The sequence below is a fragment of the Odocoileus virginianus genome, unplaced genomic scaffold (genome assembly GCF_023699985.2).
Source record: "Odocoileus virginianus isolate 20LAN1187 ecotype Illinois unplaced genomic scaffold, Ovbor_1.2 Unplaced_Scaffold_15, whole genome shotgun sequence".
Taxonomy (NCBI): Eukaryota; Metazoa; Chordata; class Mammalia; order Artiodactyla; family Cervidae; genus Odocoileus; species Odocoileus virginianus.
In genome coordinates, this window is record NW_027224277.1 from 1,138,314 (window position 1) to 1,165,469 (window position 27,156).

Sequence of the window (27,156 nt, forward strand, 5' to 3'; positions counted from 1 at the left end):
TTCCACATCGCATTGAAAATTATTTAAATATTATTTATGGCCATCATTTTTTCCAGGAGAATATGGAATGAATTGACTTTCTAAAGTAGACATTAAAAAAAAAATTCATTAGGCACTTCCGTGGGCAGCCCCAAATACGTGGAGTGCCAACGAGGAGGGGGGCCTTGCGGGGCCGGAAGCGAGGAATGGGGACGAAGATGGCAGACTTCGATTCCCCTCAGAAGTTGTCAGGCGTGCCTTCGCCGCCTGAAGGGGTGGGAGGAGGCAGCTGCTCAGAAATCTCCACCGAGCTCATTCGCTCCCTGACCGAGCTGCAGGAGCTGGAGGCTGTGTACGAACGGCTCTGCGGCGAGGAGGTGGGGGAGCTGAGCTGCTTTTTCTGGGAGGACGCAGAGGCAGTGGGCCTAGGAGCCGTCAGTGGGAAGTTCGGGCTGTGGGAAGTTCTCTTCTTGCCAAGGAACCAAAAAAGCACCTACGCGAGAAGCAGGCATGTAATTGAGTGTAGTTGGGGCGACCTGACATCTCTGTTTACTCGGTCTCACGCCCCCAAGCATGCTTTCCTATTACCTAGGCCATCTGCCCGCACTCACCCATTGATTTCCCTGGCCCTTAATCGCCAGATTTCTCCGCCAGAGTAAAGTTAGACTTGAGGGGTGTACGCCGACTCGCTTGCTTTTCAAAATAGGAAGAAAGCTCTCTTGCAACGACTGAGCAGTTTAAAAATTTTGAAATGCTCTTACCTCGTTATCTCATTTAGACGAAAAATCATTGCAAATAAACTCGAAGCGTTTTAAGACTTCCTTCTGTTGCGAATTATTTAAGAGTGTAATTTTAGTGTTTCAGGTTAATTCAGGGCTTTATAGAAACTTTAGATTTTAAGATTCAGACACAACTGTCTAATCTTTAGTCTCTAAATCGTGTCGGACTCCTTTGCAAAACCCTGCGGACTGTCGCCTGCCAGGCTCCTCTCTCCGTGGCATTTCCCAGGCAAGAATACTGGAATGGGTTACCGTTTTCTTCTCCAGATTATCTTCCCTATCCAGTGATCGAACCCCTATCTCCTGCATCGTCAGGAGGATTATTTTTTAGCTGTATTGGGTCTTAAGTTGCTGCCTGGGCTTTCTCTAGTTGTGGAGACAGGCGTTTCTCATTGTGGCGGCTTCTCTTGTTGCAGAGTACAGCTCTAGGGCGGGAGGGTTTGAGTAGTTGGTGGGCAGTGGGCTGTGTAGTGGAGGCTCCCAGGTTCTAGAGCACAGGCTCTGATTGTGGTGCAGGGGCTTAGTTAATCTGTTGCCTGTGTCATCTCCCTGGATGGGGGATCTGACCCGTCTTCTGCATTTGCAAGCGGATTCTTTACCACTGAGCCACCAGGGAAGCTGTACTTAGCTCTCCTGATATCAGATGAGGAGTGTGGGCTTTATGCTTTCTGACGTTCCTTGCACCCTTCTTTACTTTTCTGTGTGACTTGATGTGAATACATTTTTGACTGCCAGCTGGCTTCCTTGCCAGTCCGCAGAAAGATCTAAGCTCTGATCTAATAGTTTAGTAGCTGTTCCCTAAACCAAACTATTATGAAGGTTGAGCACAGAAGGCAGCTCTGGCCTCGAGCAGGGATGGTCATTGGTATCTTCCAGAATTTTCAAATGTTGACTTACAATAGCTCCAGCAGTTTTTAATATGTTTTTTTTAGCAAGATGTGCTTAATAAAGTTCAGTACTAAGCTTGCATTCATTGAGTTAATCAATACATTGGGGGAAAAGATTAAGTCAATCTTACAGACAGAATAATACTGGTTTTGTGTTTGTATTTATGTATATTATCGTTTGGCTTACCTAACATCTGTAAGGGATATATAGTACTATCCCTATTTTTCAGATGAAGAAACTCAAGCATAAGAAGATTATATTAGTTAAAGTAACTCAAAAATTGACTTGGGTGAGAGAAAATTCTATTTATTGCTTCTGGGTACTGATTATACACTAGAAGAGACTATTTATAACTGACAGTTTAGAAGTTTCATTTCTTTATTTGAGCCTTTATATCTTAAATGCCTCCCTGTGTTAGGCACTATACTAATGAATCAAATAAAGTTTATTTCGTCTCTTTGTTGTGTTCACCTCCTAGCTGGAATGAGACATACCTAAGCTATCAATTATTATGTAATGTGATAACAGCAAAAATGAAGTATTTGTTAAATCCCTAGGGAGCTTAATGACAGGAAAGAAGACATTTAAAATGGGATTTACTCTTCAGCTCAGTAGTTAGATTAGACAACTCTTAAGGTTCCTTCTGACCATGCTAATGACAAGATGTTTCTTTGTTTCAGAAAGTGGTGGAGAGAGAGCTAGATGCTCTTTTGGAGCAGCAAAACACCATTGAAAGTAAAATGGTCACCCTCCACCGGATGGGGTGAGTCTTCAGCTCAGCAAGAGCTATTTTAAGTTCCATCAGGGTCCACTGGATAAGTTATTATTTTTCATAACTTTGTGTTATACAGTGACAGTTGAGTTTAAATTGGAAAGGAGAATTACCTCCAGGTAAAGTGAATACTCTCTGGTGTGGTTAGATTGTTCTCAAAGTGTCCTTGGGCCAGGAAGTATCAACATCTTGTTTGGAAACTTGTTAGAAATGCAGATTCTGAGGTCTCACCGCAAACCTACTATACCAGAAGCTCTGGGCGTGGGGCTTTAGAATCTCTAGCTTAACCTGCATGTCAAGTGATTCTCATGTATGGCTCAAGTTTAAGAGCCCCTGTTTTGTGTATTTTGTATATTTGCTAGTCATAAAAATTGCTTTGATTTCATCATCCTCTTAGACTGTTGGTTAGTGCATTTTATGCTCACTTAGCAATGGGGAGATTCTGCACTCTTAGTTCTTTGGCAGTACTTATTTAGGGCTGTCTTTTGTATTTATTTAAATTAAGTTATTATTCAATATAAGCCTAAGTTTTCAGTAAAACTCTCTTGAGAAAAAGCTATGAATAGAGTGAATGGAGCAAAGAGTTGTGGGGAGATACAAAAGAAGTATGACTTCCCAGGTGGCTCAGTGGGTAAAGAATCTGCCTGCAATGCAGGAGTCGTGGGTTTGATCTCTGGTTTGGGAAGATCCCCTGGAGGAGGTCATGGCAACCCATTCCAGTATTCTTGCCTGGAGAATCCCATGGACAGAGGAGCCTGGCAGGCTTACAGTCCATAGGATCTCAAAGAGCTGGACATGACTGAAGTGACTAAGCAAGCATGCTCACGCAAAAGAAGTATTAATAGAAGACATAGTCTCCATCTGCAAAAATGTTTTTTCATCTCTTTTACCATCTACTCCTATGGATCTGTGTACTGACAATGCATGTCTCCAGTCCAAATCTACAGTTGATTGAAGGAGATGCAAAGCAGCTGGCTGGAATGATCACCTTTACCTGCAATCTAGCTGAGAATGTGTCAAGCAAAGTCCGTCAGCTTGACCTGGCCAAGGTAATCCCATTGAGCTTTTGATATTTGAGTTAGTAGAGGGCAGTAGAGAAGCCACCACATTAGAAATTAGAGCAGGACCACCCAATAGAAACCTAATGCAAGATACCAAAACCAGATAAAGATATCACAGAAAAATGGCAGACCAATAGCTGTTATGAATATAGGCATACAGATCCTCAACAACAGTAGCAAATCATATCCAGCAATGTATTTAAAAAGACTATACTATGATGAACATTGGGGTGCACGTGTCTCTTTCAGATCTGATTTCCTCCATGTGTATGCCCAGGAGTGGGATTGCTGTGTCATATGGCAGTTCTATTTCCAGTTTTTTAAGAAATCTCCACACTGTTCTCCATAGCGGCTGTACTAGTTTGCATTCCCACCAACAGTGTAAGAGGGTTCCCTTTTCTCCACACCCTCTCCAGCATTTATTGCTTGTAGACTTTTGGATAGCAGCCATCCTGACTGGTGTGTAATGGTACCTCATTGTGGTTTTGATTTGCATTTCTCTGATAATGAGTGATGTTGAACATCTTTTCATGTGTTTGTTAGCCATCTGTATGTCTTCTTTGGAGAAATGTCTGTTTAGTTCTTTGGCCCATTTTTTGATTGGGTCATTTATTTTTCTGGAACTGAGCTATAGGAGTTGCTTGTATATTTTTGAGATTAATCCTTTGTCTGTTGCTTCATTTGCTATCATTTTCTCCTAATCTGAGTGTTGTCTTTTCACCTTGCTTATAGTTTCCTTTGTTGTGCAAAAGCTTTTAAGTTTCATTAGGTCCCTATTTGTTTATTTTTGCTTTTATTTCCAATATTCTGGGAGGTGGGTCATAGAGGATCCTGCTGTGATTTATGTCAGAGAGTGTTTTGCCTATGTTCTCCTCTAGGAGTTTTATAGTTTCTGGTCTTACATTTAGATCTTTAATCCATTTTGAGTTTATTTTTGTGTATGGTGTTAGAAAGTGTTCTAGAGACATGTGCACCCCAATGTTCATCACAACACTGTTTATAATAGCCAGGACATGGAAGCAACCTGGATGTCCATCAGCAGACAAATGGATAAGGAAGCTGTGGTACATATACACCATGGAATATTACTCAGCCATTAAAAAGAATTCATTTGAATCAGTTCTAATGAGATGGATGAAACTGGAGCCCATTATACAGAGTGAAGTAAGCCAGAAAGATAAAGACCATTACAATATACTAACGCATATATATGGAATTTAGAAAGATGGTAATGATAACCCTATATGCAAAACAGAAAAAGAGACACAGATGTACAGAACAGACTTTTGGACTCTGTGGGAGAAGGTGAGGGTGGGATGTTTCGAGAGAACAGCATCAAAACATGTATATTATCTATGGTGAAACAGATCACCAGCCCAGGTTGGATGCATGAGACAAGTGCTCGGGCCTGGTGCACTGGGAAGACCCAGAGGGATCGGGTGGAGAGGGAGGTGGGAGGGGGGATCGGGATGGGGAATACATGTAAATCCATGTCTGATTCATGTCAATGTATGACAAAAACCACTACAATATTGTAAAATAATTAGCCTCCAACTATAAAAATTAATGGGAAAAAAAAAAGACTATACTATGAGCAAGTGAAATTTATCCCAGTCATGCAAGACTGATTTAGACTATCAATTAATGTAATACACCAAATCAGTAGAATAAAGGACAAAAACCACATGATTATCTCATAGACTCAAGGCATTTGACAAAACTAAACACCTGTTTTGATGAAAACACTCAACAAACTTGGAAGAGAAGGAACTTCCTCGACCTGATAAAGGGCATCTTTATGATGTTAAAGATGGACTAACATCATACTTACTGGTGAAAAACTAATTGCTTCCCCCAAAAGATCAGGAACAAAACAAGGATGTTAGCTCTTGCTGCTGCTTTTCAACATTGTACTCGAGGTTCTAGCCAGAGAAGTTAGGCAAGAAAGTGAAATAAAAGTCATTCAGATGGGAAAAGAAAAGTCTATTATGAACTGCATATGTAATTTAAAACTTCCCAGTGACTGTTTTTTGAAAAGCAGAACAGGTGAAAATAATTTTCACAATTTAGAAACATTTGTTTAACCCATTATTTCAGAAATTATTAAATTATATTAATGAGACATTTTTACCTTATTTATTTTTGTGCTAAGTTTGAAATCCAGTGTGTATTTCACACATATACATCTTAATTTGGATTAGTCACATTTGAAGTGCTCAATAGCCACAGGTAGAGAGTGGCTACTGTACTGAACAACACAGGATCTGGGTTGTAGGTTTTGGTTTGTTTGTTTTTTGGCTGTGTGGCTTGTGGGATCTTAGTTCACTAACCAGGGATTGAACCTCATCCTCTGCAGTGAAAGTGTGGAGTCCTAAGGATTGGCTGGCCAGGGAATTCCTCATTCTTGCTTATTTGAAACAAAAATATTTTCCATATATTTTGCATACATTATTTTATTTATTTTTAATTGAAGAATAATTGCTTTGGATTGGTTTCTACCAAACATCAACATGCATACATTATTAATTGGATTGCAATGTCATGTTCCCAAAATGTCAAATACACTGTGATTATAACTTTAACAATATAAGCGAAATATAAATGTGGATTACTCCACTACTGCCTTATTAAAATAAATGACAGTTCACATAAATAAAATTGTGTGATACTTGTCAGTAGTACTGACCATCATCCACAAGTTTTGTGAGTGATAGTGGTAATGTTTTTTAGTTTACCAGTGAAGACTGTAAAGGATCTCTGGTTACTTGGCTTCAGCCCCTGAAACTCCCAGACTTCTGGAGAGATGCTTTTGAAAGAAGAGGACATTGTTTCTAAGCAACAAATCTTTTTGCAGAATCGCCTCTATCAAGCCATTCAGAGAGCTGATGACATCTTGGATCTGAAGTTCTGCATGGATGGAGTTCAGACTGCTTTGAGAAATGAAGATTATGAGCAGGCTGCAGCCCATATTCATCGCTACTTGTGCCTAGACAAGTCAGTCATCGAGCTCAGCCGACAGGGCAAAGAAGGTTGGCATCCCAAACTGTTGCTTCCTACTTTAGTTACAAGCATCTGTAATCTGAACTCGGCAGTCTCAATCAGGAAAAGGAAAATTAGGAAATTTTCTTGTCTGGCACTAGACACAGTATAGGTCCTAGACCATCCCAGGGCAAAGGTTGTTATTCCTACTTTATGGAAAAGAAAACAATCCAGATCCACTGTTCCTCTGACCAGTGGGTTGTTTACACTGGACAGTATTGCCTGTTTACACAATTAAAATTAAGTTTTTAGCTTTCTGTTCTGGACCCTCCATGACCTCTGCCCACTCTTGTCTTTCTAGCCTTTTTTCATGCTGTTCGCTCATACATCCGTCCGTAGTACACGTTTGTTGAGCTCCTCTTAGACCAGCGTGTGTACTGCTTGCAGTTGTCTGCAAATGCTCTTCATCTTTCTGTGCCCAGTGCTTTGCTGTTTCCATTCCCCTTGCCTAGAATGTATGTGCCCCATACTCAGAAACCAAAGTCTTGCCCGTCTTTGAGAAACAAAATATCACCTCTGGGAAGCCTTTTCTGATTACTTCAACCAGAAATGTCACTTGTGGGCACCTTTCTCATGACACTTAGCATACACTGAATTTTATTATGGTCGTTTGTGCACAAATCTCGTTTCTTGAGGATGATTGTAGCTCCTGTGGCAGTGGAAGTGTGGCTGATTCATCTCTTCATCAGCTGTATTGCTAGCACAGCATCTTGCACACACTTAAGTGCTCAATACCTGCTTTTGGAATGCACAGACCGAGTGGCATAAACCTAACAGAGTACTATTCTTTATGTTGATTCTCGGCTTCTCCCCACTGTGCAGGCAGCATGATTGATGCCAACCTGAAACTGCTGCAGGAAGCTGAGCAGCGCCTCAAAGCCATTGTCACAGAGAAGTTTGCCGTTGCCACAAAGGAAGGGGACCTGCCTCAGGTGGAGCGCTTCTTCAAGATCTTCCCACTGCTGGGCTTGCACGAGGAGGGATTAAGCAAGTTCTCGGAATATCTTTGCAAGCAGGTATGGCTCCTGCTTGCTTGGCAGCATAATGGTACAGTTCTCCGCCTGCAGATCGGGGCACTGGATGGATCCATTTTCTGTGGATCCTTTTTTCCTCTGGATTTGAATCCCCTTTTCTGCTGTATCCTGGCAGGACTGGACACATGTATTCATTCATTCAGCACTTACTGTTACCAGTCTACTTTGTACCAGACATGGCCTGGACATCTACTGATGTATTCCAACGGACCAAGTGAAAGCATAAGAAAATTAAGATTTAATTTCTCTGACAAGTTGAATCACCTTTTCCAAGCTGTCAACCAGGGACTGGCTTCTTTTAAGACCATTCAGAGATGTTGGTTAGTGGTTTTTAGACTCGTAACTAGGCTTGAGGGCTCCCCTGGTGGCTCAGTGGTAAAGAATCTGCCTGCCAATGCAGGAGTCGCAGGTTTAATTCATGGGTCAGGAAGATCCCCTGGAAAAGGAAATGGCAGCTCACCCCAGTATTCTTGCCTGAAAAATCATGGACAGAGGCACTTGGTGGGCTGCAGTCCATGGGGTCACTAAAGAGCTGGACATGACTCAGCGACTAAGCAGCAACACCAGCCAGGCTTGAGTCTCAAAGTAAGACTCATGAGGGAAAAAAGCCCAGGCTTGCAGCTGGAAAATTGAGATGAAGCAGGTTAAAGCTGAAAAAGAAACAGGCTTCGATTTAGTGTCCGCTCACCTTCCCCTGGAGCCTTAGATTAGGGAGAAGCAAACATTAGTAGACGTGTGAGCACAGAGTTGTTATTTTTTAAGTGTGTGTCACAGTGCATCCTGTCCCCATCCCCCAATTCTGTGTAATGGAACATTATTTTGCCATTCAGGAAAATGTGACAGTTCCATATGTGCAGACACAATTTACTCTCTAACATGTGGCTGACTAAGTTAAACAACAGCGTGCCATCATTCATGTTGAAAATGGAGAGAGCGACAGTAAAGACTGTATGTTACATAAACATGGGGTATTTTGGGGACAGTTAACAGTGGTCACTTCTCAAGAGGAAACTTAGGAGATCAAGAAACATAGATAAGAGAAAGAATTACTTTTCTTTTTTTTTTTTTTTTCATTTATTTTTATTAGTTGGAGGCTAATTACTTTACAATATTGTAGTGGTTTTGCCATACATTGACATGAATCAGCCATGGATTTACATGTGTTCCCCATCCTGATCCCCCCCTCTCGCCTCCCTCCCCATCCCATCCCTCTGGGTCTTCCCAGTGCACCAGCCCTGAGCACTTGTCTCATGCATCCAGCCTGGGCTGGTGATCTGTTTCACCCTTGATAGTATACTTGTTTCAATGCTATTCTCTCAGAACATCCCACCCTCGCCTTCTCCCACAGAGTCCTAAAGTCTGTTCTGTACATCTGTGTCTTTTTCTGTTTTGCATATAGGGTTATCGTTACCATTTTTTTAAATTCCATGTATATGCGTTACTATACTGTATTGGTGTTTATCTTTCTGGCTTACTTCACTCTGTATAATGGGCTCCAGTTTCATCCATCTCATTAGAACTGATGAAAGAATTACTTCTCATCCAGCACTCCTTTGTTCCTTTTGAATGTTTAAGTGTGTTTTACCCATTCTAAAAATTAATTAACAAGAAATGAAACTGCTTTATGGTACTTTTCTATCAATACTTTTTTTTTAATCAGTACTTTGTTATCTGAAACCTGGAAAGGGCTTCTACTGTTAATCCCTTAAAATTCCCTTAGAAGTACCCAGATTCTGTCCCCTACTCAACAGAGCACCATTAATAATAACTCTTGAGTTATTCTTTGAAACAATTATTGTAACTTGGGACTCTCTCCCCAGTTTAACAGCTGTAGATATTATCAAGGAAAAGGAAAGCATTATTAATCCCTTTGAATGGAAGAGTTAACTGCTGTGTTAAGTTCTTTGTCTTGCCTGAGGTTTGGACAGCCCACAACCCCCAAGGGACGTTCCTCTAGGCTTTCTAGCATCGAGGGAAGCATGGGGGGGAAAAGCCAGTGGGAGGTCTTTTAGAAAAACTGAGGCTAACCTTTGGTCTAAGAAATATATGTGGATTTTCTACCTTTTCAGGTGGCCAGTAAAGCTGAGGAGAACCTCCTGTTAGTTCTCGGCACAGACATGAGTGATCGAAGAGCTGCAGTCATCTTTGCAGATACACTGACTCTTCTGTTTGAAGGCAAGCCTCTTTCTCCACTGCAGACGCTTCCAGCATCTGCATCCTAGCTTTTCTTTTCTCCTCACCAGCCTAATGCCTTTACTTTAATCCTGTGGTTTGCTATATACTGGTTTCTTGGAGAATTAACTTCCCAATTCAGTATCTGATTCTCAAAGATTAGAATCTCTCAGATGTTTTGTTCTCCCTAGTCTCTCGAGAATAAAACTCCAGGAGTGGATTTAACTAAAACATGACAGGGGAGAGAGAGATGCTCATTTCCAAAGATGCTCCTGTAGAAACTGTCAGTATAATTTATCAAATGCCTGCTGTTTACCAAGCACTGTGCATAGGTAACAGATTTGCTTAGCAATTCCTGACACCAATAAAGAACCATTTGTGTTCATTTTGGTAAGTAAAACAGCCAGAAAGGGTTGAGTTAGACCCCAAGTCCGTCCTGGATAGAAGAAAGAAGTGTATCTGTGGGAAGAACATTTGGAGTCTAGCCCTCTCCCTTTCTCCCTTCCAGGAATTGCCCGAATTGTGGAGACCCATCAACCAATAGTGGAAACGTATTATGGGCCAGGCAGACTTTATACCCTGATAAAATACCTGCAGGTGGAATGTGACAGACAGGTAGAGAAGGTGGTAGACAAGTTCATCAAGCAGAGGGACTACCAACAGCAGGTGAGCAGGGGAAGCATATAAGGGGGTTTGGAAGCAGCATTAGCCGGCAACACTGAATAGAATAAATCAGGGGCAGGGAGGCTAAGGAGGTGGGGAGTGCAAAAAAGAGAAAGTAGGAACAAAATGTCAAATGCAGACTGGCCTGCATCTTGCCATTCCCCAGCTTACTTTGGGCAGGAGGTGTTGTCAAGGTGATGATGGCCTCAGTGCAAGGCTGAGAAGGAAATAGAAAGGGTTTCCTAAAAGGAATACAACAGAAACATTAAACCACTTGTCAATCACAGAATGTGCAGCATTGCCATCTGGTGACTGAATGAGAATTTGATTTCTTAAGGTCTTATTCAATGTTAAATAATTTTGTCTCAGATTTCTCCTTCATTCCTTAAGGGCTAAAGGTAACATTTGCTTTTTCAGAACTTTAGGTTTCTCCATTTCTTTAAGCAGATAAAATAAGAATCAGTTCAGTTCAGTTCAGTTCAGTCGCTCAGTCCTGTCTGACTCTCCGCATGCCAGGCTTCCCTGTCCATCACCAACTCCCAGAGTTTATTCAAACTCATGTCGATCGAGTTAGTGGTGCCATCCAACCATCTCATCCTCTGTTGTCCCCTTTTCCTCCCACCTTCAATCTTTCCGAGCATCAGGGTCTTTTCCAATGAGTCAGTTCTTCATATCAGGAGACCAAAAATATTGGAGTTTCAGCTTCAGCATCAGTCCTTCCAATGAATATTCAGGACTGATTTCCTTTAGGATGGACTGGTTGGATCTCCGTGCAGTCCAAGGGACTCTCAAGTCTTCTCCAACACCACAGTTCAAAAGCATCAATTCTCTGGCACTCAGCTTTCTTTATAGTCCAACTCTCACATCCATACATGACTACTGGAAAAACCATAGCTTTTACTAGACAGACCTTTGTTGACAAAGTAAGGGCTAAGGTAACATTTGCTTTTTTCAGAATTTTGTTTCTCCATTCCTTTGAGCAGATAAAATAAGAGTAGAACTTAGAAATAAGAGTAACCCCATATAGTTTTATTTCTAGAACTCCAGGAGACTAGACATTAATTCATTGGAATACCACTAGCATCACTTTTAAGTACAGTAATAGAGGTGAACATTAGCATATAAATCAAAAGTAAATCTTTGGCACCTCCCGTTGAGAGTCTCCTTTTAGCTTGCCTGTTAACAAACTAAATCTAAACATTCTTATACCAGAAGTCTGGAGGGACCAGCAGGAAGCAGAGAGAAGGAGGGAGGGGAAGAGTATTCTCATTTCTGTGGTATGTTGCAGTTTCGGCATGTCCAGAGCAACTTGATGAGAAATTCTACATCAGAAAAAATAGAGCCAAGGTAATAACCCTCTTTCCTTCACCCCATGGAAGTGTGAATTGGTAATCAAGTATCATTCAGAGGCTGCTCTCCTACAGTGTGGTTTACATTTTAAAAATACTTTATCTTTGACTCTTTTTTTAGAACGGAATATAGCATTCAAACAAAAGCATATGTATAACATATTTGTGTTTTGTCAAGAATACTAGATCATTACCAATGCTGCAGTCTGAGTCTAGAGTTGGTGCTGTTAATCTTTACAGTATACTGAGCATAGAGTACAGGGACGCATGTAATAAAGGAATATAACCTAGGCTGATGAAGTGCAAGGAAAGGAATCCTGAGGACATGATCTTACATCTGAGGCTTTAAATAGAAGGGGAGAATGGATAAATGTATATGTATGGCTGAGTCCCTTCACTATTCACCTGAAACTATCACAACATTGTTAATTGGCTATACCCTTACATGAAAGAAATGAAAAGTTTTCTTTTTTTTTAATGAGTAAGTAGAGGACCTTCCCTGGTGGTCCAGTGGTTTAAGACTCCGTGCTACCAGTGTAGGCGCATGAGTTCAGTCTCCAAGATTCCACATGCTGTGTGGCGCAGCCACAAAGATCAGAAAAGGATAAATAGGAATAAGAGGTGAAACGTGTTCCAGGCAGAGGAGAGGGAAGGTGTGCAAAGATGCCGTGTATTTGAAAACCCAAAGAAGCCCAGCACAGCCGAAGTACAGGAGATGGAGGGAGCCTGCCGTGCGCTGAGTCTGGCGAGGCTGTCAGTCAGGCCGCTTGGCGTCTGTCCCAAGGTCTGTGGGAACTCATGATTCCAACATGACCAGATTTACGTCCCGAAAAGACCTCTGGGACGGCAGTGTGGAAAATGAGTTAATTTTGTCTGAAATGTGAGGGAGGGGATCAACTTCATTCTTTATAAGTGGCCGTTTGTTATCCCAGTACAGTTTGTTGAAAAGACTATATTCTCTCTTCATTGAATTGTCTTAGCATTCTTGTTGCGAATCAGTTGACCATAAATGTCAAGATATCTGGACTCTTATTAATCTATATATCTGTTCTTATGTCAGTAAAACCACACTGCCTTGTTTGCTGTTAGCTTTGTGGTAAGTTTTAAAATTGGAAAGTGTGAGTCCTCCAACATTTTTTTTCCAAGATTGATTTGGCTTTTTATCTACATAGGTGATGGGTGTGGGACACAGTTTAAGGATGTATCCTAAAAAATTCCACCACAGCTACATGAGGGGTTAGGGAAGCATGATTTGTTTTACATGAAACATAGGTAATTTTTACTCGAGCCACTAACAAAAATACAGGCTTCCCTGGTGGCTCAGTGGTAAAGAATCTGTCTGCCAATGCAGGAGACAGAGGTTCAGTCCTTGGGTCGGGAAGATCCCCTGGAGAAGGAAACAGCAACCCACTCCAGTATTCTTGCCTGGAGAATCCCATGGACAGAGGATCCTGGCGGGCTACAGTCCATGGGGTCACAAAGAGTCGGACACAACTGAGCATATTACACGAAAACTAGAAATACATCTCCCAGTCTCTTATGTAACTCTGGTAGAATTTTTAGGGGGTAAATAACTCAGGTGAAACATGTAAATGGAACATGTGGTTGACCACTGTCTCTGATCACAACTGGGCCCGCAGTGCCAGAAGGGCCATCTGGCAGAGCTGACCCTCCTGGGCCTGGGGGAGGGGGACTTCGGGACTCTATTTGCCCTGTAGCTCTTATATCTGAAGGAATCCAGTGTCCTGCTTATGCTTTCTGCGCCACGTGTCTTAGGGAACTGGATCCTATCCTGACTGAGGTCACCCTGATGAATGCCCGCAGTGAGCTGTACCTGCGCTTCCTCAGGAAAAGGATCAGCTCAGATTTTGAGGTGGGGGACTCCATGGCCTCAGAAGAAGTCAAACAAGGTAAAAGGTGTTGCCCATGTTCCCTGGGATGGGTCGGGGACTCTCAGAGTCAGAGTCAACTGACTCTGTTTTGTACTAGTTAAGTCACAGATTCTTTTAATGAGGAAAGAATTGGGGCCTATTAGTCTTGGGGGGGGGGGGGGGTCCTGTGGACAAATTGACTCTCAGGAGGAAATCTGGACTTATCAGATTTTAGAATTGGACTGGGTCTTTGAGGCCATCTAATCATTTTACAGATGAAGAAGGCTAAAGGCAAGAATGGTTCAATGGTTCTTCTGCTCTTTTCCCCATGCCCTGCTTCCTCACCAGCTCAGATTTAGGGACTGGTGTTTAGGTAGGCAATATGTGCACATGATAGATAGGTAGACTGATAGAACAAAAAAATATACATAATTTCATGAGGGAACTTTAAGGAGTGATAAGAATATTCTAAAACTGGATTGTGGCTATTGTTACAAAATATAAAGTTACTGAAAAAAAATCATTGAATTGCACATATACAATGGTTGAATTTTATGATATGTAAATTATACCTCGTGTAGTATTGAAGAAATTGTAATATTGAGAAAACCTTTTACTCCCTCCCTCAGTCTCCCCGTGCCCTCAGTCACAATTTTTGAAGGAATAAGTGTGTTGACTAAAAAGGTATGCCACTGTCCTATTTCACTGACACACAGACTCTCCAGGTTCTTAAGAAGATGTTTAGTTCCTGCTGGTTGAGTATATGAGTCCTCTTAACTGGAGATCTGAAACGCACCCAGCATCTGTGGCAGTCTACATGGCTTGTACCAATAATGCATGGCAAGGGGATCATTTCTAGGACCTGGTGGTTTGGTTTTTTTATTTGTTTTGGGCATTGCTACAAGATTTGTGGGATCATGTTTCCCCATCAGAGATCAAACCCATGTCCCCTGCAGTGGGAGCACAGAATCCTGACCACTGGACCACCAGTAAAGTCCCTGAGTTGGTGTTTAAAGGAGGATATGTGCTCACTTGGAGTTTGGTACTTATTGCTGTTAATAATGACCATGTATGTTCAGAGCTGTGCTGTTTAATACATGAGCCACAAGCCACACATAACTATTTGAATTTTAATTAAAATTAAATAAGGGCTTCCCTGGTGGCTCAGATGATAAAGAATCTGCCTGCAGTGCAAGAGATGCAGGTTCAATCTCTGGGTCAGGAAGCTCTCCTGGAGAAGGAAATGGCTACCCACTCTAGTATTCTTGCCTGGAGAATTCCATAGAAGGAAGAGCCTGGCGGGCTACATACAGCCCATAGAGTCACAGAGAGTCAGACAGGACTGAACAACAAATACTTTCACTTTTCACAAAATTAAATGAAATTAAAAATTCAGTTCCTCAATCATATTAAGCACATTCCAAGTACTTAATAGCGGCTACTACATTAGGCAGCAGATACAGAACATTTCTGTCATCACAGAAAATTTTCTTGGGCAGCACTTTTTAAAGAATGAAAAATCTAAAAACTGCAATCTCCAATTACTGTAATTTCCAGTTATCTCTAATAATGCAAAATGTTTGGAAATAACGCAGTTGTCTAAAAAAAGTAGTTTAAAGAAATATGGACTGTCTACGTAAGATATCACATGGCCATTAAAGATCAGTAAGCTAAAAAGAAGAAAAACTAAACTACATAGAAACAATGAAATATTTATGATGTAATTTTTAAGCAGGATACAGAATTATATCGGTACTGTGATTGTAGCCATGTAAATTATGTACAGATTTGGAACAGAGACTAGAAAGGGACCTAAAAAAGAGAAAAGATCTATTTCCTTTGGGGAAGAAGAGTGAGCATTCCTTTCTTGGCTATCTCCTAGAGCACCAGAAGTGCCTGGACAAGCTCCTCAATAACTGCCTACTTAGCTGCACCATGCAGGAGCTCATTGGTCTCTATATCACCATGGAGGAGTACTTCATGAGGGAGACTGTGAACAAGGTAGGACGGAGGACACAGCCCTCAGAGATGGGGCAGCCTGTCCAGGAAGCCAGGCGAAAGCTATGGCCGAGGCCACTCGTATTTCTCAGTCCTGCTTTGAGAATACCCTGGCATGCCGACTAACTGTCCTGCTTTGCATGGTCAGTGGGCATCTTTGGGGTGATCAGGCTCTTCATGGACCCAGCTGGGACTTCTTTCACAAGGGTCATAGAAGAGCACCTCAGCTCCTCGGGAGCCTCTTTGTCCCCTGCCTCCCTAGCAGTGTGTGGGTGAGGAGCCGTGGAAAAGATGGGCCTCCCCTGGTGTCTTATATCCTGCATAACAGATATCCTCAAGGCAGACGCCCTAACTACTTAGTTTCCTAACATTGGTGATCAGTAGGGAAGTGAACTTTAGCAAGGAGGAGCCACTCCAAGCTGTGACCAGAATAAGCTATTTTAGGAAAAGCACAAAGTACAGAACCATCTAGAACTGTGACAGAACTGGGGCCCTTACTGGGCAATTTGCCTTTGGGGTAGGCTGTGGCCCTGGACACCTATGAGAAGGGCCAGCTGACGTCCAGCATGGTGGATGACGTCTTCTACATTGTTAAGAAGTGCATCGGGCGGGCCCTGTCTAGCTCCAGCATCGACTGCCTCTGCGCCATGATCAACCTCGCCACCACAGAGCTGGAGTCTGACTTCAGGTACAGCCGCCACCCTTTCCACTCTCTGGGAGGCTGGAAGGTCCTCGTGTTCGATTCCTGGGGCCCATTTTGTTTCTTCCTTTTTTTCCCCTTATGATTCAAGTTCAGTTCTTGAACAAGATATAAGCTCCTATCCATAGCACCACATCCTTGACTCCAGGCAGCTGTACAGCACCCAGGTATCTTAGGGGCCAAATCTGTATTCGTTGGGCCAGGTCGGAGGAGTCTCTGGCCCTCAGACTGAGAAAAGGGAACAGGCGCCTCAGATGAAGGCAGCAGTTGTCATGTTAATGGGGTGATACTGCTGCAAGCCAGGCACTGTGCTGATTTCCTGCTCCCATTCAGTCCTGATAGCGACCCTGTGAGGTGGGAGCCAATGGCTCTCTTCTGTCGATGAGGAACCCGGGGCTCAGGGAGATCAATCTCACAAGTGGTGGAACATGGAATGGAGTCTGACTTTCACAAGCTGCTCTCCCCACTCTTCCATGGTGCCGCCTTCACCAAGCCGCACTTCCTCCCGAGCGTGTTGGAGCTCAGTGCCGTCCAGTGACAGCCTCACAGGGGGTCAGGAGTCGGCCAGTCTGCTCTCTGTGTGCACCTCACATCAGCGACTTTGAGGGGGTGCGGCCTCCCTGCCCTGACTGCTCAGGGCCTCCTGTTCCCTGGGAAGAGCAACTCACGCCGCTGGCTCAGGGTGCTGGAGGCCAGGCTGCGCCTGCCAGTCCCCGTGTGCCCTCCTGCCCCCAGGGACGTGCTGTGTCACAAGCTGCGGATGGGCTTCCCAGCCACCACCTTGCAGGACATCCAGCGCGGAGTGACCAGTGCCGTGAGCATCATGCACAGCAGCCTGCAGCAGGGCAAGTTTGACACCAAAGGCATCGAGAGCACCGACGAGGCCAAGCTGTCCTTCCTGGTAGGCGCCCCGCGGGCGGGAGCTGGGCTGGGCCCTGGCCAACCAGCCATCAACTGGAGACCTCTCCTCCAGTGTCCGCAGAGAAGGAAAGTGCTTCATTTAAGGAAGGCTCCCCTTAGAAGGTTCTGAAAACTTCTCTCACCCAGGGCCTTCTTTCAGAGCAGCCTGAGCCAGGACATGTCTTGTTCCTGCCAGGAAGGCTGGGCGCCTCAGAGCTCCCCAGTGCTCATTCCCAGGAGCACCCCCAGCTGTTGAGGGCTCCACTAAGTATCAGGCTTGGATGACACCTGTGCCAGCCCCCAGACCACTTCTCTGAGGACAGCTCGCAGCGGGGGAGGGGGCTGACCCATTAGGCCTACCAAACTGCTTTTCTGGCACACTTCTTAGGCTTTCAGCCTCCTCAGGAGGGTGACCTTGTTCAAGCGCTACTACCCAGCATGACAGCTGTGTGACAGCTGAGGAAGAAGTACGGGAGGATGAAAGGGTTCATACCGGGCAACAAGCAACTTGTGATGAGCCCAAAAGAATGCAGATGAGTCCTGCGCCTGTGGTCAGGCCTTTCTGGCCCCTGCTGTCTTGGCATGTGTGGGTACAGTGCTATCAGATGCCGTTCTGCGCTCCCCGCATTGGCCAGACTCCTCTTGGCTCCTGGGGTTCAGAGACCTGAAGGAAACAGCCGAGAGTTGAATTCTCAGTCGACAGCAGTCCACAGATGGAGTCCTGAATACCACCCTGCGGGGGATGCAAAAATGTATATGTGTTTTTTTCTGGAAGCAAGGTTCTTAAAGCTTTTATTATTCTTAAATGGAACTATGACACCAAAAGAGTTGAGATGTTGCTTTCAGAGACAGAAGCCTAAACATGCTCATTTTTACCTTGTCCCTGTGCAAGGGAAACCCACAGTAACCAGTCCTCAGATCCAGTGAAGTCTATTCAGGCAGTCCTGCTTTCTTTTTTTTTTCTGGCAGTCCTACTTTCTTCTTGTCATTGAAAATATTTTCCCTCAGCATGCATCCTGTCGATTTAGGATGTCATGGTTGTTGCCAAAAAAAAACAGGATTCTCTCCAAGAAATTATTGCCTCTGTACCTTTAGACAACTTTGTCAACATTTCTGGCAACCAGCTTCATATAATCATGAACTGACTTTAATTTTTCATTTTTATTTGCATTCTATTTCATTCTTCACAAAACTTACTTTCATTCTTCCATTTCTCTGCTCAGAAACGACTCCCTACTACCTACCACATCAGAACTAGACGTCTTTGCCTGGGTGTTTTGCTGAAGGCCTCCTGAATCTGACACATCTGTCCCTCTAGTCCTGTTTTCCATCCCTTGGCTTCACAAGTCCCCAGTAGGCTGGCTGCCGTGTGCTCACACATTTGCTGCTCCCATTCAGACAGCTCCATTGTTTGAGGCCCAGAAGATAAGGCCGACCAGAAAAGGTGATGTTAAATGCTTGGTGACAGTTTTCTTGTTTCCTGACGCCAAGTACTTAAAATGTCATCACTCCCACCACACGGCCTATTTCTTATGTCACGTTGATTTATTTGGCTGTCAAGATGAATTCCCCGACGGTGCTGATATATCAGTCACTGTGAGCTGGGATAAGCCCAGTGAATCCATGCTTTCAAGGACTGTCAGTACAAGGCAACTTTGAAATCAATACCATTTGAACCCAGATCCATTTTCCCCTCATGACAGATTTTTCTTATGTCCTCAAATGCCTTGGAAACATTCATGTTGTGGCTTCTGTCCTTGAGCTGTCGTGACAGTGCAGTTACTTCTCTGGAGGCTGATGATGTTGGTGGCCTTGTATCGAGCTTATGATGTTGGTGGCCTGGTGTTGTGGCACGCGAAAGGAGCGCCTCAAGTGTCATCCATCCACCGTGCAAGCAGCCTTAGCAGCACTGTCAGCAGCATGACCTTCCAGCACTGGCTGCAGGACGCTGACAAGGGCAGTGTTCTTGTGGACAACAACAAGGACATCCTAATCTCAGTCCCTGGGGTTCTGAGCTTCTTTCATCTGGAAACCCTGAAGTTTCTGACTGACCTCTTGAAACATCAGCCCCTGTCTCCCCCACCTCAGCCTTTTGCTCATGGGACCAGCACACCTGTTCAAGGGCAGCGTGAGCGTCTCAAACTCTAATTTCTCCCAACAGTGTCTTCTAGAACAGTATTCCCAAACCACAGCTGTGCTCATATAGTGTCCACCCACTTTACATATCCCTCAGCCCCACCCCGTTGTCCAGGACAGCGTGGCGCCCGAGCCCCAGGCTGACTCACCCATCCCTGCAGCTCCACCTCATGTCATTTCCCTGCACATCCACCCCAGCTCTCCTGGTCCCCAGATATGTTTTGGGACTTTCTGTCACTCTGCATTTGCCTTTGTTATATTTTCTCCAGAAGACAGACATTCATTCATTCAACAAATATTTATTAAGAAACTTCTATATATCAGGCACTCTTGTTGGTTTTTGAGCTGCACTACCCAGTATGGTGTGGCTATTTAACTTGAAGCTAAAAATACAGTTGCAGAGTTGCACCAGCCACATTTCAAGTGCTCAGTAGCCACACATGGTTATTGCTGCTGTGCGGGACAGCTCAGATTTAGAACATTGCCATCATCAAGAAAGTTCTCTTGGACAAGCTAGATCCCTGCCTTCGTGGAGCTCTCATTCTAGTGGGAAGGGCAAACAAGAAACAAATAAGACAATATGGGATCTTCCTAAGTACCATTAAGATACTATCAAACAGGACAGCGGACTAGTGGAAGCTGGTGGGGTGGAAAAACGCACTCGCCTTTCTCTCCAGAATTATCTCCTAGCCTCGTAAGTCCCTCTCAGGTACCGGCTCTGCCGTGGAGCCTCCTGGCGTGCCTCAGACCAAAACGAGGTTTCTTTCCTCTAAACGGCCATCGCAGTTTCTACCTTAGTTCTCATTTTTGTCACACACTGCCTTTCATGATTGGTGTTTCTGCACCAGGCTCGTAAGGAGCTGCATCATAAAGGAGGGAGCCCTTGGCCTGGAGTGGCGAGACCTAAGTTATAACCTGGCTCACGCCGTGGCCTATCGCTCGCTGAACTGTTATCCTCCTCCTCTGCTTTACGTTTCTTTGTGGCATTTATCACTCCCTGACATTTATTATCGACTTTGCTTCAGGAATTCAAGGGGCTGGATTTTTTCTGTTAACCACTTTCTTCCCAGTACCTTCCACAGTGCCTGGCACATAGTGGGCACTTTAAATATTTGCTGAATCAAGAGTTGATTGACCTTGTTGAGTCATTTCACCCTCTTAGGTGTCTTGTTTCCACCTGTGAGCTGGCTTGATAATACAGTTGACTGTATTATCAACATGGGTTTGAACTGCACAGATGCACTTATACATGAATTTTTTTCAATAGTAAATACTACAGCTCTATGATTCACAGTTGGTTGAATCTATGGATGCAGATTCACAGATGCAGATGGGCTTCCCAGGTGGCGCTAGTGGTAACAAAGCTGCCTGCCAATGCAGGAGGCATAAGAGACGCAGGTTCAGTCCCTGGGTTGGGAAGATCCTCTGGAGAAGGAAATGGCAACCCACTCCAGTATTCTTGCCTGGAGAATCCCATGGACAGAGGAGCCTGGTGGGCTACAGTCCATAGGGTCACAAAAGAGTCAGACACAACTGAAGTGACTTAGCACGCATGCACAGATGTAGATATGGAGGGCCAGCCACAAGTTATATGCTGACTTTTTACTGTGCCCCTAACCCCAGTGTTGTTCAAGGGTCAACTGTACTTGTTTTGCAGAAGGTATTTGGCAGAGCCGCAGACCTAATGGTTGAGAAAATACTACATAGGTAACAGGCTCTCAGGAAGCATTTCTTAAATCAGTGACGGCCTTTGCGTCACCGACCTTGGCTTGGAGGTTCGGAGCCCCAGGACTTTTCCCAGACTTGTATGCCTACACATGGAACAAAAAGATCTGAAACCCTGGATCCCTACCTCTGAGGTCAGATAGCTTCTCTGCCTCTTCGTGTCAGGCCCAGGAGAAAGGGTGAGCCTGGTTCACCATTCTGCCCACTGAGACCTGAGACCCTGCCTGGTACAGTGCTGAGGGTAGTCCTTGGCCGCCCTGAGCCTCAGGAGTGGGTACCAGCAACAGTGAGCAGGAAGTGACATTCTTCTGTCCTGTCTCCCAGGTGACGCTGAATAATGTGGAAGTCTGCAGCGAAAACATCTCCACCTTGAAGAAGACCCTAGAGGTAAAGGGGACCCTGCCTGTTGGCTCTCTGCAGCCTTCCCACGCCTCCTGTTGAGAGCGAGCCCCGTGTGCTTCTCCTGCCGGGGCTGGGGCATTCCTGGCATCGAGCCAGCTCTTCCTCAGCACACGCTAGGGGGTTCATTAGTGACTGACATGCTAGCAGCACATCTCGGAACTACAGGAAGGCTATGACCCATGAGTTGGGAGATCAGAATTCAAAGTAGCTCTTTCAGCACATACTTGGCATGTGACCTTGGCAAAATCCCTGAGCCTCAGTTCTGTCATCGATGAAATGAAATACAGATCTCTATGGGGCCCTGCTCTTGGTTTGTTGGGTAGCCTGGTTTAAAAAAAAAAAAAAAAAAAAAAACAGGATTGAAAGCACTTTATAAAAGTAATAAAGTCCTCCATAACTTTTGAGATAAAAATGATTATGAGGGGAATTCACTGGCAGTCCAGTGGTTAGGACTCTGCGCTTTCACTGTGAGGGTGTGGGTTCAATTCCTGATTAGGGAACTGAGATCCCACAAGCTGAGTGGCACAGCCAAAAAAAATATGATATAGGGTTCACTTAACCCTGTAGAGAGCCAGTTGTCATCGTTTTTTAAAGGAAGGCCATATAACAGTGGAAGTTACTTGGGCTTGGAAGTCAGATACCCCTGAGTTCACGTCTGCATTTGACCACTGACAAGCTGTGGGGCCCGAGCCAAGTTCTCTAACCTCCCTGAGCCTGTTTTCTCTCGTAAACAGGAGTGATGGCCTCTGCCCCACAGGTTTGTTGTGAGAATTAAACAAGAACATAAAGCACCTGGTACATGAGCAGCATGCAGTGGTGGTTAATGATTGTATTAGTAGTTACACACAACAGCGTGGAGTATTTACTTTGTTAAATACTAGAAAATAAAGAGCCCAGCTCCCCTCCACTCCTGAACGCTGCCTCTGGGAGAGGAGGGAAGCCAGGGTCCCAGCAGGCACCGGTACCCATTTAGGCGCTTTGCTGTAAAGGCACGGGGCTCTGCGCTGAGGCTAGTGCTGCGCGCTGGCCTTAGGGCTGGGCTGCCAGCGGTGGCCAGGAGCAGACACGAGAAGGAGGGCCTCCGCGCTGGTGGGCTTCCTGACGGAGGCTCGGGGGGCTGCTGTAAACTGGACCAGCTTAGGAATTCACCCCAAAAAGGCCTTAAAGTGGAATGAAGAGCGACAGTCACAACAGGCCCGTAGCATAGTGTCTCTCACGCCGTGAGTATCCAACAAGGTGGTTGTCACCGTTGTGTTAGGTCGTGGCACGTCAGATTGTGCTCCTGACTCTTTCTGTAGCGGTAATTAGTCTGCTGGACTCTGGTCCCGTAGCAGCCCTTCCTCCCTGCTGCTCCCGCTGTAGGCGAAACAGCGCAAGCTCTGAGGCAGCTACAGGAAATGCAGGCAGCTCCCGGCAGCCCACAGCAGCTACCCTGTGCATTCTCTGCCACTCAGCCGCAGTGTGGGGTTAGGGACAGGTGCTCTCGAGCTGTGATGCCCAGCTTCGTGACATAGCGCTGTGCGACTTTAGGCCAATTATTAACTTCTCTGTGCCTAAGTTTCCTCATCTGTACAATGGAAATAATAACAGTACTTACTTCATAAGAAAAGTACTTTAATAAAAGTAAAATGCTTGAAACTGGGCCTGGCACACAGTGAGCACTTGAATCTTAGCTGTGGTCATGACGACATTCCCTGGGCTCAGAAGCCTGATGGCTGGGTGTTCTCCCCTAGAGTGACTGCACCAAGCTCTTCAGCCAAGGCATTGGAGGGGAGCAGGCCCAGGCCAAGTTTGACAGCTGCCTCTCTGACTTGGCCGCCGTGTCCAGCAAATTCCGAGACCTCTTGCAGGTAAGCCCCAGTCCTGGGCTTGTGTCTTGCTCTGAGACTATCATTACTAGCTTATCATGGGTTACACGCATATAAGGAAATGGGGGTGGTGGGGAGGAAGCATGAGGGAGCAGAGTGCCCACCACTGAACTTGTGCGAGTCCCTTGAAGACTAAAGGTTTCTCAGCAGTGCTGCTGTCACGTTGACAAGCTGGCATCCTGGCCATCTAGAATCTGCACTTGGCCTCCGCAGTGCCAGGAGCCCTCAGAAAGGTGCTCAGAAGAGACGGAACCGTGTGGGTACTCAGACCTGCGTGGCCTTATCCAAAGGCGCTGCCTGGTACCAGGCGCTCAGAAATCACACCAACCCCGTGGCTGCATCTCTGGCCTGGACCTGATTCGGGATATACCTCGAAAGGAACAGTTGTTCCTGGCCTCTTAGACTTCAGAGAGGGCCTGCAGAAAAGGCTCCGAGCTGAGGACGCCCTGGCAGACACAGGGTGGAGGGAGCGGAGGAAGGGAAGGAAGAGGCACGCGCCTCCCGAGTCTGACGGTCTCTGCCTTGCCCTGCAGGAAGGGCTGGCGGAGCTGAACAGCACAGCCATCAAGCCGCAGGTGCAGCCGTGGATCAACACCTTCCTCTCTGTCTCCCACAACATCGAGGAGGTCAGCCTGACCACAGGCAGCCGTCAAGCCCAGGACTACCCCACGTTCCCCGGCCCCCAGCAGTGGAGCTGTCTTACAGACTGCACCTTATGTATTTCTCACCCTCGAAGGCTAGCTTCCTCCCAGTGACAGGTTGTTCCTGCAGTCAGAGGGCTCTGAAAGACATCTAAAAGGAGTTTGCCTTGATGTATTCTCTTTTATTGAGGCTCTTTTTGCCCCACATCTTAGGACCTTTTTTTTCTAGCTTTATCTTTTCATGGCCTCCCAGCTGGTGCAGTTGGTAAAGAACCTTTGTGCCAATGAAGGAGACACATATCCGATCCCTGAGTCAGGAAGATCCCCTGGAGGAGGAAATGGCAACCCACTCCAGTATTCTTGCCTGAGAAATCCCATGGACAGAGGAGCCTGGTGAGCTACAGTCCATGGGGTCACAAAAGAGTCGAACACAACTGAGCATGTACACACAATCTTTTCATTCCTATAGAACATGAGATACAAGAGGGAGTAAGCTGCCAGGAGGTTTACCATGTTGTTTGGGCCAGTGCTTCAGTTGCTGGTCAGCAGTTTCTGCCAGCCTGGTTTTAAGTTGGTTTTAGGCTGGATGATAAGCTACAGAAGCTGTTTCCTGAGAGGAGTGGAAGTGGGGTGGGGGTGAATGGTCCTTGGAGAAGGCCCTGCTGACCACCTTGCTTCCTGACATAGGAGGAATTCAGTGACTATGAGGCCAACGATCCTTGGGTTCAACAGTTCATCCTTAATCTGGAGCAGCAAATGGCAGAATTCAAGGTGAGCAAGGGCTCTCAGGACCAGTCTGTAGAATCACCCACCTCTGCCCAAATCAGCAGCCTGAGGCTTCTCATCGCATTCCTACTGGGAACTCTGGATGCCCCTCCAAGCCCCAGGATGTGGAAGCACTCCCGACAGCACATATGGAGGCAGAGGGGCGAGGTGGGATCCCCACTGACATCCAGCCTCTGCGTGCAGGCCGGCCTGTCCCCAGTCATCTACGACAGCCTGACCAGCCTCATGACCAGCCTCGTTGCAGTCGAGTTGGAGAAAGTGGTGCTGAAATCCACCTTCAACCGGGTAATGTGAAGACAGCACAGGCCTCCGCCCTGCTGTTTTCCCTAAGGAGGACCAGTCTGTCCCCTCCCTGCTACCCCAGGCCCTGTGCATCTAGGCCCAGTGCTGCCCTGAGGCAGTAGAGCCAACTGAAGCACCACCCGAGCCCCCGCTGGCCTTGCAGCCAAGCACTGAGCAAAGTTGGGGCCCGGTGCTGCTTGGCCGGAGGGCCAGGCCTTGAGCTCGTGTTCCCATGCAGCTGGGCGGTCTGCAGTTCGACAAGGAGCTGAGGTCACTCATTGCCTACCTCACCACGGTGACCACCTGGACCATCCGAGACAAGTTTGCCCGGCTCTCCCAGATGGCCACGATCCTCAATCTGGAGCGGGTATGTGGGGCTCCCCTGGCCTTGCCAGAGAAAGGTGACTGAGAGGAGAGGCAGAGACAAAATCTGGGCCTCCACCGGCAGCCCAGCCCTGCAGGCCGCCTCCTTCCTCAGCGCCCCTGCGCTGCCTCTGGTGGAGTTCCCGGGCCTTCCCTCGGGCTGGCCCTTCCTTGCTGACTCTGTCTGCTCTTCCCACAGGTGACCGAGATCCTAGATTACTGGGGCGCCAACTCGGGCCCGCTGACATGGCGCCTCACGCCTGCTGAAGTGCGCCAGGTGCTGGCTCTGCGCATAGACTTCCGCAGCGAGGACATCAAGAGGCTGCGCCTGTAGCTGCCGCATGAGCCCAGCCGGCCTGTGACTCTTCGGGGCCCGTCCCAAGTGGCCGCAGCCAGGAGCTGAGCACGGCTGTCTGGCGCGGCAGAGCTCTGATAGCACAGAGTTCCCCTGCTGGCAGCGGGGAAACAAGGCTTTGATTCAGTCCATTCTCTGTTCTCAGACCTGTTGGGGTGCTTTAGCGGACCGTGTCTCCCCATCAAGAGAGGTAGGTCCACCTTGGTTCCTAACTTGGTGGGAACGCCAGGGTGGGCCAGCCTTCCACACGGAGGGCCATCCTCTCATCCTTGGACACGGCAGCACATGAGCTGCCTCCCCGCCAGTCCTGAAAGACTTGGCTTGATCTGGGGACCTGAGGTTTACTCTGAGGAGAGGCTGTGATATTTATGGTCGCCCTGAATAAACAGGCTCCTTGAAGAGAGGCCAGTGTGCTGTTTCCAGGAAGGGCTGGATGCTACAAGGCAAGACAGGTCCACGAGTTGCACTGAAATATGAAGGCAAAAGCCTGACTCCTCGGCCTCCTCTGGTGCCCAGAGCGGCACATGACAACAGGCCTCACCCAGTCCCAGACCCTCATCCCCTCTTGGCCCTTGGCATCAGAAGCCGAATCATCCCGGGGGCAGGCTCCCACAGTCCCAGCGGAAGCAGGAAGGATATTCATGAGGACAACCTGGATGGGTAGAGTGAATCTATTCCAAGAAGACAGAGAACCCGCAGGCGCGTGGTAGAGCTGTAGCATTGCTGGTTAAGGCCTCAGTCAGCAGCAGCTTGCTGCAGGACTGCACTGGCTCTCTGCCACAGACTTGTTCCCACTCCTCCATTGACTCAGCCTGGGAGGGAGTGTTGAACAGGAAGTCTCTACTCAGGCAAAAAGCTGGACCTCTAAGGAAGGCCACAGGAAATGCCCCCAAAGGCCTCTTCAATGTCGGCCTTACCAAGGGACCCCAGCAGTCTGCCAAGGCTGGTTGTCATTCTTTCTTCCAGGCCCTGGTGGAGAGTGAGAAGGCCGAGGCCCAAGCAGGGCCATTGGATTTGTAAAGGCCACAGGGGACGCTTAGCATAGGGCTTTCCTAGGTCCAGATGGAGCACTGGCTAAGCCTAGGCCACCGTCAACCAGGAGGTGTCAGTCTTGTTCCCAAGCACTGTCTCTGCTTCAGGTTTTAGAAGGGGCCGGGCTAGAACTTGGGTCGCTTTCCTTTGGAAGCAGATTCACAGAGAAGGGTGGAGAGAAGGCTGAATGCTCCCCTGAAGAAGGACAGGAGGGGCTGCTGTAGCTGCAGGCTGTCTCCTCTTGCAGAGGGATGAGCCTCAAGAGAAGGGGTCTCAGGTGGAAGTCTCAGTCCCCAGCAGCTGCAGGCTCAGGCCCTGAGTGTCCACTTCTACCAGGTGGACGCTGTAGTTCCCGAGGCCC

The 27,156-nt window shown here is 46.4% G+C and overlaps 2 protein-coding genes across 14 annotated transcripts in view; one reads left to right on the plus strand and one right to left on the minus strand.

The window, feature by feature from the left end:
* Positions 1-172: 172 nt before the first annotated feature.
* On the plus strand, positions 173-26,166 carry COG4 (component of oligomeric golgi complex 4). 2 transcript variants are annotated; one of them, XM_020896653.2, is made up of 19 exons: positions 173-356; positions 2,327-2,409; positions 3,353-3,467; positions 6,334-6,508; positions 7,341-7,534; positions 9,622-9,727; positions 10,233-10,390; positions 11,676-11,734; positions 13,513-13,646; positions 15,490-15,608; positions 16,127-16,293; positions 17,041-17,206; positions 21,391-21,453; positions 23,202-23,318; positions 23,870-23,962; positions 24,665-24,748; positions 24,947-25,048; positions 25,284-25,412; positions 25,608-26,166. In XM_020896653.2, exons 1-19 carry the CDS (start codon positions 186-188, stop codon positions 25,740-25,742), a joined length of 2,370 nt encoding a protein of 789 aa, XP_020752312.2. In that variant the 5' UTR covers positions 173-185; the 3' UTR covers positions 25,743-26,166. The 2 variants fall into 2 exon arrangements, with proteins under 2 accessions (XP_020752312.2, XP_070318961.1); XM_070462860.1 differs by having other exon boundaries at positions 24,665-25,048.
* The window catches only part of FCSK (fucose kinase), a 33,877-nt gene continuing 31,137 nt past the window's right edge, over positions 24,417-27,156 (minus strand). For all 12 annotated transcript variants that reach the window (XM_070462847.1, XM_070462855.1, XM_070462850.1 and 9 more), the window contains one exon: positions 24,417-27,155. In XM_070462847.1, the coding sequence (XP_070318948.1) occupies positions 27,069-27,155 (87 nt within the window). In that variant the 3' untranslated portion in view covers positions 24,417-27,068. The remainder of the gene's footprint in view (position 27,156) is intronic.